The sequence below is a fragment of the Orbicella faveolata genome, unplaced genomic scaffold (assembly GCF_042242905.1).
Source record: "Orbicella faveolata isolate gen_17 unplaced genomic scaffold, um_ofav_v1 contig_1, whole genome shotgun sequence".
In the NCBI taxonomy this organism is placed as follows: Eukaryota; Metazoa; Cnidaria; class Anthozoa; order Scleractinia; family Merulinidae; genus Orbicella; species Orbicella faveolata.
In genome coordinates this window covers 36,091,909-36,102,500 of record NW_028301536.1, presented here as the reverse complement: position 1 = coordinate 36,102,500, position 10,592 = coordinate 36,091,909, and the positions used below count along the sequence as shown (strand labels likewise).

Below are 10,592 nucleotides of genomic sequence, written 5' to 3'. Positions count from 1 at the left end.
TAAAGAATGGGAAATTGGAGAGGTCTTTCTTAGTTCCTTTGAACTTTGTGAGAACAAGGGACAAGTTACTTATGCAGTAAGAGAACAATTTCTTTGTTGATGAAATGTTCCTTTAGAATCTGATTTGTTAGGCCTTTTTTTTTAGCTTGTCCCACAGTCATTTCATACACTACAGGTGATTATGTGACGGCTTAGATTAAAAGTTAAAAGTTTCTGGCTATAGCCTTACAGTTCATCAAACCAGCTGTTAGCTCTGACTCCACATGTATTGCATTGTATTGCTAAGTGTCACTTCCCCTGGATGTGGACAACAATACCTTGGAACAATTTGCTACTAACAGCACACCAGCTGTAAATACCTATTAAATAAACATCATAGAAGGTAGATAGTAAGTGTGTCTTGATGTTTCTTGGCGTAGCGTACAAGTGTAATGGCTGAGACTGTAGGGTTGTGAATCATCACAACTGTTGCCTGCACCACTCCCCACTCCCAATTCCCCTATTTCATTTTGAATTTTTTCCAGGGCTTAGGGAAAGGGGGAAGGGAAAGGTAAATTGAGTTCACAAAATATGTACCGTCAGACAGAGGAGAGGTGGCACATGAAGAATTTCCATCAGGTTTTCTTATCCTGGCATACGGCATGAACCAATACAATTATTTATAGTACATGTAACTTCATGTTGGCTATTGGGCGATAGAATTTTTAGCTGGTTCTTGGTTATCTTATACTACCAATCTTCCAAATTCCTGTGGATTTCTCCATCAAGCCCAGCAGTTCTAAAAATTAGGGCTTTAATTTAAAAGGTACATAAATTTTATAGTGACAACTTTTTTTGCAATTATTGTGTGCTTTGTTTTTGTGCGAAACAGGAATTTGAGGATTATTACGAGGGTGTCAGCCTTGGCTTTGAGAGTGATGAGGAGTTTACTGCCATGATGAGAAATTGCTGGGGGATTTAACACCCTGATTTTTAGATTGTGCTATATTACCTGAGTATAGGATAAATGTTGTTTGCAACATTTGCCTCATCAGCATAAGTGATACAGTTTCTGATGGAGCTACGAAAACATTAGTTCTGAATATTTTAAGGGCACAGCACGATTAACTGTTTTAAGGAATTTGAGCCAGAGGTATTGGATACTTTTGGTGCGATGCAGGTTTAATAACTCCAAATTTTACCAAAAATGTACACTATTGAGCTCAGATCATTAGTGCTTTTGCCACCCAGAAATTTTGCAGTTTTTGAAAGCCTAAGAGCCGAAAATTTCACCAGTTACTAAGTCTTACAAGCTCTTTAAATGTTTGTTGTCAATTCCTGTCCAGCATGATGCCTTCTCTGTGCAAAGTTGTACGTTAATGAGGAAAAATGAAAACAATGATATCAGCAAAGATTTGCCTATGGTTGCTAGATTCTTTCTCAAGATATCATTTTCAAGTGCTAATTTAGGAGAAAATGTTTAACTGTAGTACAGTCAGATATGTTCATTACTCAGTCTAGTGGCAATGTTATTCAGCGCTGGTACATGCTTCATTATTTATTTGTTACAATATTGAAAACTTAGACTCAGTTTGAGTGGAATATGTGACTGTCAGTGAAGTAAGCAATACTTACTTACTAATGTTGTATAATTTAATTTTATATACAAAGAATTGTACACTGTATAGAACTATAGTAACATATGCCGTGTCAAATTATTTCTTACACTACTGAAATTAAAGAAGTGAATTTACTGTCATTTTAGTGCAATGGTTTAACATTCTAAACTTTTCACATATTGAGCCACTTGGAATAAAGAAACATTATAGTAACTACAGTCGAACCTTATTATCTGGACTCGTTGGGACTAGACGAAATAGTCCAGATAATCCAGGGTCCGGATAATCAAAAATATCAATATTAATGAAGAACAAAACTGTTTAAATAAAGCAACATTTAGTCGTGAAACAACACTTGTACAAATCGTTTGGAAAACAATATGGTCTACTGTACATCTTGAACCACTCAACTCTGAGCCAATCACAACTTAGTTGAGTGTTCTTCATTAGTTAAAATGCGTGCGAGCACTGCTTTTGCTCTTTAAAAGCAAAACAAACTCGCTTTTGACTGCACTTTTCAATGCTATAGTTTTAAAAGGAATATTGCTACGGATCTTGATCATGACTAATGAATATTTTCATGACAAAATTGGGCCTAGAGAAAAAGTCTGGATAATCGAGAAATCCAGATAATTGAGGTTCGACTGTAGTAAGTTATTTCATAATTTCTTTTTCAGATGTAAGGTCCCATCTGTGGTTAATATATACCTTTGTTACTCACTATGTCATGAATGTAACTACAAAATGGGAATTAACAATTTAGATGTTCAAAAAAAGTTATGCATTCCAATAGACCAATTTCGATATATTGAAATTCAGTCTAACACAATAGACCTCAGCACGAGGCTCTGGGGAATAAACCTCACAAACTCTAGTTATTCCCCAGAGCCTCGCACTGAAGTCTATTGTTTTAGGCTGAATTTTAATATATCGAAATTGGGCTATTTGCACAAGATATAAGCACAGGCCAGCCCAGCTAAGGCATTTACTACACAAAGCAATATCACTGTTTCTCCCAAACTACTCACAAATTATCATCATGTTAACAGGAACTTTGATCAGATTTTGTCCAATATCATTCATAGATCTTTGGCATGTACCTACATCAACCTTTTGAGGCCTCTGATAAATTTTGGAAGTCTCCCAATGATCATTATTTGCATGAGATCAAGCCCCAGGGGTTTCATAAACGGCCAGGCACCGGGCAAATTGACCGGCTGCAAGGACAATTTTGCCTGCCTGGTTTGACCATCTAGTGGAAAGTTTTTTCTTATAATGAAACTTGTTCAGTTCAAATAGTTTTGCCTGCCTGTGAAAACCAGTTGCCCTCTTGCTGAAAACATTAATGAAACCCCTGTAGCCCTCAGAATATTCTTCTTCAAGTGAAGTTCTGTTGAAAGCAGTTACTGCTTTTCAAGTCTCTTTGCTTAACCATGTAAATCTTTGTTGAAATCTAATCATTGACATTACCCAGTAGCTCTTTAGCAAAAGTATAGTCAAGAATGTAACAGAGTAACGTCCGAGTCAGCCACAAATTAATACCATATAATTATTTCTCTGTAATGGTCAGGTTATAATAATTTTAATATCAATACTATAAAATTAACTATTCTGTTTTAGTCCCATGAAAATTTCTCAGTCCTTCCCTTCTCATTTCTTGTTCTGGAAGAAGTCAGCTTCTGGCTGCCACTGTTACTGAACCCGAGTTATCAAATGAAAATGTAGGTAGTCGTGTATCTATGTAAGTCTGTGCACAGCAAATAAATAAGTGTCACATTAAATACATTAACAAAAGCTGAGTAGCTTCATAAGTTTTAGAACAAAATAAACTCAGATTGCTAGTGGTCTACGCCTAGCATGTCAACAGACATTCAGGACTGCAACAATAAAAATGCTACACATAATAAATATGTCTTCCTCATTTTCTAGTGTGCCACAAGTTAACTCTACAGCAAATGCAAGGTCTCTTCCCACTGGAGTGTGACACCCATATTTTTTTGTGAAACTTAGTCTATTTAAACATGAAATTGAACTCAAAGCTCAGGCAATAATGAAAGATGTCTGCTAACAAAATCATGACTAAATTTCTTGCAATTTCTTTTTCCTCCTGTCCATTAATCTGCCAAGATCAAAAGAAACCCATTTATAAAACATAATTGGATTTAAGGTTTAAGGCTTTCCTAATATATATGCAGGGATGGATCTAGGACAAATGGTGATGTCAAGGGTGCAAGCTTCTAGAGGGGTTCAATTGAAATGCCATGCTCTCCTTGACATCGTTTGGATTTTAACTCCTTTTAAAATCCCCTATCCTGGGCTTTTGAGAGGTGCATGGAAGACACAGAGTCCGGAACCAGAGTCAATAGAGTGGAACTGGAAAACACTACAGATAAAGAAACATAAAGCTAGAAATTCAATAAATATGTAAATATCAAGCTTTAGAACTACAATAAATGGTTACTTATATTTTAGCATACACATAATAAATAAAAATAATTCAGTAACCATGCAGCATTACTGCTTATACTGTTAAGAACAGTTGGCTGGAATACTTAATATCACGCACTGTAATTAAGGGCTTAACTACGCAAGTCAGCTGATCCCAACGCCTCCACAATATCAAGCAAAATTAAAAAAACTAATGCATGCACTAAACAGCTAACTAAAAATTATCTGAACAGTCAAATTCCAGTGCAGTACAAGACTAACGGTTTCTGAGCCGTCATCCTCGACGATGCAGCAGCGCCAGGACGAACAATACTAGTTATCTGTCACACTGCGGACCCACCATCTCATTAAATATTCTTTTGATGACATTTTCACCATTTCAGCTTGAACACCTCACGGTTACTCACGCTCAAACGCGCACTTCGGGAACCTTCGATTTAAGGTTATCACGATCTTGTGGGCTCCGCACAATTACTGATTTGCCTTTGTGTTCTATGAGTAATCTTGGAAGCTCGCCGTTTGGACGTTTCTCGAAACAAAATCTCACAAACGAACCGCTTAGCTTTGCGGCCGGCTTAGTCTGTAGTACTTGCCAATATTTGATGCATTTGGCGCGGCTTATAGCGATAAAACTCGGTGGCATTCCTACATGAGGAATAGCTCCCTCGATCCAAGCGTTGATTTTTTCCGTTCCACTCTCCCTATCATACTGTAAAGGATCAAGCTCGAGAAGATCGCCCACAATGTTCTCCAAGTCAACATCGACATCGTCGCTCTGGTATCGAGCATAACGCGGACCACAAACCGCGGAATCGTACTGGCAGCAGGGACAGTTCGTCCAGCAGGAGCAGTAAAACCAACTGCAGCTTTGGCCCATGATTTAAAAGACTTTTACTCGTTTCGCTATCACATCTTTCCTCCAAAGTTTGTGACCACCTGTGCAAAATTCTCGATACGTAATGTTGTTAGTTCGAATCGCGGGCTCAAATACAAATTGACACAAAACTACACCTTAGGGGCCTAGTGGGGTCAAAAGACATCTACAGTGTGTGGTCGTTATTGGCGACTTAAAGGGAAAATTCCGGGACTTCCATTTTGAATAATCATTTTGTACACATAACCTGGTGTCCACAAAGTTTAAATAACTGGGAAGGGGGATGATAAAAATGTTGTGGTTCACCCAATGATTAATGCCCAGGGCCGGGTTGTTCGAAAGCCGGTTAACACTAACCCAGGATTAAAAGTTAACCGAAGTATTAATTTTTCTTGCGTAAAAATGTTGTTTTACTGCTTACGTTTTGTGTAGTTTGAGCTTACTCAAGCTCAAACCTGAAGGAAAAACAGTATAAACAGAAAACGTCATCGAAAAGTTACAAAACTCAAATCAAAATTCTCGTAAACCTTGGGTTACCTTAATCGGGCTTTGAACAACCCGGCTCTGGGTCATAAATTGTGATCACCACTAGCAACAGTCCACATGATCTGCAATTGGCCAGTAGCTATGAAGTTGTATTTTAAATACAGTGTATATAGTAATATTTTCTCTGATGCTACTTGTATGTTCACTCTAGTGGATACTAGGTGACACCAGTGTAAAAATTTATATAATTCATGCATGAATCCATTCAAGCAGTGTCCATCCCTTACCCTCCCTTCTGGGATAACCTCCAGGTTTCAGAATTCTTTTTAAATAAGTAGCAAATTCTCTGGGTTGGGATCAAATACCCTGGGATGAGAAAAAAAAGGGCAAATGCTCCAAATAAGTTTTGAAAAAAGTTTCATTCACCAGTGTTACTTTTTATGTTTCTTTATCTACATGTCCATATCTTCTTTCCTCCCATTGGTGACGACATAAGATAAACATATCCCTGACAACACCACATAACATTGCTTTTGGTTTATTATTTTGTTTTGAATCATATTTACTGACAGTCATTTTTCTATTTTGGCATGCACAGTTCCTATAAGTGAACAACTACGTACTTAAATATTTAAAAGCTTGTTATATATATCTCAAGTAAAGAAATGCTTATTTATAATTACAATGCATCATTGAACAATTTAAGACATAAAACATATCAAATATTATTGACACAGATCACCGCAGAGAGCGTTAAAATTGGTATAACTATCATAACAAGTTTATTTCATTTGATCCATATTTTGATTAAATTAATTTTTCAACAGGAGATGAAACTGGTAAATGCAATCTTGGCCAAAACCACAGGGGAGCCATATGCTTCAGGGTTTCCTCCTGGTCAGTTGTCATATTTCAAATGCCTCACTGACAGGATGTGGGATGGATGAGCACTCCTAGAATAGACTGATGCATATTTTGCCGTCTGATATACCTATTTTGCACTGGTCAAGAAATGCAATGAAACCTACATACTGCACTCAGTAATTGCTTCTCAGAAACAGCACTTTGAACATGTTTTTGCTAGAACTTATTCTAAATTTAAAACATCGGAACTACCAGAAAGCTTACAAAGCAACAATTCTTGTGTAAATGAGGAACTTTCTCTGCATTCTGGCAAGCCAAATATTTCAGGGCTAGGCATGGCCAGAATATGGAAAAAGTTCTTTGTAATACCGGAATAGGCCACATTCAATATATCAATATTCTAGCATAGCTCTGAGGCCTTCAGGACAAACTTCTATATTTGGTGTTTTTTTTTTTTTTTGTTTTGTTTTTTTCTTCTGTATCCAAGTCTCTGTTGCAAATTGAGGGACAAGCGAAACTTAAAAAATTTGCAACTTTGACCCAAAAGCCTTACAACCATGTTAGAATATTGATACATCAAATGTGGCGGGCCTATTCTCACTACAGAGACTTCAAATTGCCACCAAATTGTGACCGAAAAGCATTTTTTTTCTAGGCATGCAGTACGTACCATATACCATGTGCTCGCTAGTAATTCATGTAAGTTTTACTCGTCACCTCTCACATTTTTAAATTATTTAAGAAGCAAAAAAAATCTGTTTTGGTCCCTTGTCTGGAATGTCACATGCTGATTAAAAAGTCCTCCTTCAACTTGACTACCATGGGATAACAAAAACCAAGGAGACCTCAACAGAGACTAATACTTCCTTTTGTCTGAGAACACACACCCCCTTGTAGCTGGATAAATCTTTGCTTTAGAAAAAACGCAAAGGCAAAAAAATTCAAAGCTACAATATTTACAGACATCCCAAGGTTTCTGAATTAATTCCAAAAATTCTAAAGCTGTTTGGAACATTTTCCACTCCCAGTACCAGGCTTTGTTTTGTCAAACATAATGCTGTTGCCAGTACTTCCCTAGTTCAAGCTGATGTTAAAGGCATCCTAAAGGGCTTTTGTTGATTTTATCAATAATGATGAAAAAGTAGCTTCTTCTAAAAAAAAAAACATCCGATTCAAGACTAGAGTGCAAAAACCATACCCTGTTTATAACCAAAATGGTCAAAACCAATACCCTACTTTTCTGACCAAAATGGCTGAAAAACCATACCCTTTGGGGCCACATAAACCTATATAGCCCATATAAGGGAGTACCCTCTCCCTGTGGTCTTGAGCTCTCTACTACCTTGAACTCAAATCATTTTCACCTGTCTGAATATACTTTTTCAAACTCCAAATATCTCAAACTTTTTTTGTTCCTCTCGACACTAAATCCTGTGAACTCTAAGTAATCCAACCTGTGGTTTTTCACATGCTTATCAGAGGGTATGAAATTTTTTTATAACCTGTGAACAGTCACTTTTCATGGGGTTAGATCCCAAGGGTAGGGGATACTCCCTTATATTGGCTATATAGGTATGTGTGGCCCCAAAGAGTAGGGTTTTTCAGTCCTTTTGGTCATAAATAGGGTATCCATTTTGGCCCTCTGGTCTTAAGTAGGGTATGGTTTAGCATCTTAGTCTTGAATTGGGTATGTTTCTTGGAAGGAGCTACTTTTTCATCATTATCAATAAGACCGTCAACAAAAGCGCTTCGTAACTTATGTTTAAAGCAACTGTGCCAGCCGCAACGGTCATAAATAGGTATCGAATTTTTGGCCAGGTCATAAATAGGGTAGCAAAAATCGCAGATTTTGGTCATAAATAGGGTAAGGGCTTTGGGAAGTGAGCCACACACCCCCACCCAACTTTTCTGGGAGTACCCACCCCCCAGGGGAGTTTAGATCTGTTGAAAAAAAGCCTGTGAACCCTTTCTACAGCATTTTTGCAGAGTCAAAATCTGTGCTTTGGGACTGAATTTAGCCCGCAAAATATGACCCAAAATTTGCCATTAAAGTGGCCTTAATTCAACATAATCCCAGGCTATACCTCCACACCAGAAACTTGTCCTTCCCTTGATCTCTATATACACTTTACAGGTAGCTGTCACTTCAAAGTCCCCCATGGCCTGCAGATACCATTTACAATTGCCGTGACGACGTTCTGCACGTCTCAAATCATTCTCCGTCCATTTCGAGCACAGCTCGTTTCCACAACCTTCTTCTGGCCTTGCTCTGAACTCGATCGCTTCCTTAGAATTACCGTTTACGTAAACTCTGTCGAGTTTCATGCGCCACACCAGAGAGTATTTTCCCGGAAGGACGCCGAGAAAAAATTCATTGATTTGTAGCCAACACACCGTATTGAGTTGAATCACTTCCCCGAATTCGCTTTCCTTCTCTTTCACCTTTTCCAGATAATCGCCGTTGAGCCAAACTACTTGAAACGCAGTGGCAGCCTTTTTGCTTTTCGCCAGATTAAAGTAAAGCTTTTTGTATTCTATCTGAGAACTTTTGAAACTGGAAATGGCCTGTCTTCCGAACCGTTTCATGACAAGAGTTTTCCAAATCATGTTCTTCCGGGATACTTCGTTCCAGAATTTGCAAGTCTTCCCCAAATTTATCAGATCTTTGCCGTCTAGAAAGCAGGCAATACGCTCTGCAGCGAGATCTGGAAGGTTTGTGCCATCAAAAGAAACGTCTTGATAAGCACTTGGATGTTTTTGTAGATAGCGGATCAACTGAAATCCTTTCCTCAAGAACGCCATTGTTTTGCGTCTGCTTTGCGTCCGGCCAGGGACACTCTTGTGGGTCAGTCTCCATGTATGACCCCATGAAATGTCCTGAATACAGTATTTCGCTTTTGCACTTTTGAAATACGCATTCCCTCCTCCCTCCCCACCCCTCCGAAAAAAAGAAAAAAGAAAAATTTTTCTATTGCAATTTAAGGAGCTTTAAAATGTAGGGAATGGCATAGCATTGAAAATGTAGGGAAAAAATACTTTTCGATTTCCGCCGTCTTTCCTTCGGGGGCTTAGCGTGGGCCAGCGCGCGGCTGGTAATCGAGCCTCACCGTAACAAAAAAAAAAAAAAAAAAAAAAAAAGATGGCAAAAGTGCGAATCAAACTAGATAATTTGATTAGTTATTGACCACAGGTAATTTTCTATTTCTTCTCGATATCTGGTTTTTTGGTTTTATTATATGCTGCGGTTTTCGTGTTTCGTCATTTTTTAGTTTTGCTGAGAGGAAAAGCGGACCTGACTTCATGCCACAATGTAGTCAGTATTTATGCTCTGTTGAAAAGCATTTTGTTCTGATATAGCCCCTCCAGACCAACTCGAGAGCCTACTCCAGACTGCTCTGACAGGGCGTTTATATGTAGGGCGGTGAAACGAGCGGGTCCGAGCAAAAAGGTGTGATGCAGTAGACTGGGTCTACTTAAAACGAGTAGATTCCGCTTACTTACAGTGGAACTTAGATTTCTAAAGAAATTCCACGAAACTCCCTCCTATATGAAGAAGGAAGGTTTTTGGTGCATTTCTGTTCTGAGGCAATGGGGAAAGGTGAGTTTTTCAGGTTGAAAACAGGACTTCATATTTCGCGCTGTAAAATCAGCTCGCGCAAGTTGTACGCGTGATCTTTTGCACTTCCTCTAACTTACGAATAAAGGTTATGCAAGTCTCTCCTCTGATATCGCCGGTTAATTTGTGCGTTTCTCAAAACAATGCTTAATCATAACCAAAATCTGTTTTCGGTCAGTTTGTTATTGTTTCTGCTTGTTTCTCGAGCAGGAAAGTCTAACGCGTACAAGTAGCTAATTTGCATAATGCAGCGCGCGCACTTTCAAGTCCGAGTCGGTGTTTTTAATTTGTCAATAAAAAGTCTTGACAAAGTATTTTTTTTCGCCATCTTTTCTGCTGAGATGATGCGACAATTTTTGCCAACGCCAAAAGGCTACTAAGATCATGAGTGTTTCTTCGACATAGTGAAATTTTATACTGCGAAAATGAAATCGATAAGGAGTTTTGAAAACTCAAACAACAAAATGAAATTGTTATTTCACAGGTCACCCAAGCGTAACATAAGAGTTTGCATCTGGATAACTGTGGCTAACTTGAATAGAAGAGTTTGTATGGAGATCAGGAGTCAGGACATTAAATTCGTTCAATGTATGGGTAATTTAGCGAATAAAGACTCTTGAGCATTCAATGGTGTCATTTTTTCTCACCCTGGAGAGTTAAAACGAGATTTGAGCCAATTTTGAAAAATTTTTCTCTTATTATAACA

The 10,592-nt window shown here is 38.2% G+C and overlaps 2 protein-coding genes across 2 annotated transcripts in view; one reads left to right on the top strand and one right to left on the bottom strand.

Annotated features, from left to right (window-relative positions):
• The window catches only part of LOC110063043 (calcyphosin-2-like), a 27,696-nt gene extending 25,958 nt beyond the window's left edge, over nt 1-1,738 (top strand). The window contains exons 21-22 of the mRNA XM_089274445.1: nt 1-76; nt 872-1,738. The exon at nt 1-76 is cut by the window's left edge and continues 7 nt beyond it. Coding sequence (XP_089130571.1) covers nt 1-76; nt 872-961 — 166 coding nt within the window. The 3' untranslated portion in view covers nt 962-1,738. The remainder of the gene's footprint in view (nt 77-871) is intronic.
• A 1,426-nt stretch (nt 1,739-3,164) lies between these two features.
• Nucleotides 3,165-5,288, bottom strand: LOC149118928 (uncharacterized). The gene has a single exon (XM_089274447.1). It carries the CDS (start codon nt 4,921-4,923, stop codon nt 4,456-4,458), a length of 468 nt encoding a protein of 155 aa, XP_089130573.1. The 5' UTR covers nt 4,924-5,288; the 3' UTR covers nt 3,165-4,455.
• Between the last annotated feature and the right edge of the window lie 5,304 nt (nt 5,289-10,592).

Excerpts from the sequence above, each read along its gene's own strand:
- LOC149118928 (XM_089274447.1), bottom strand. The coding sequence starts at position 4,923 with ATGGGCCAAAGCTGCAGTTGGTTTTACTGCTCCTGCTGGACGAACTGT.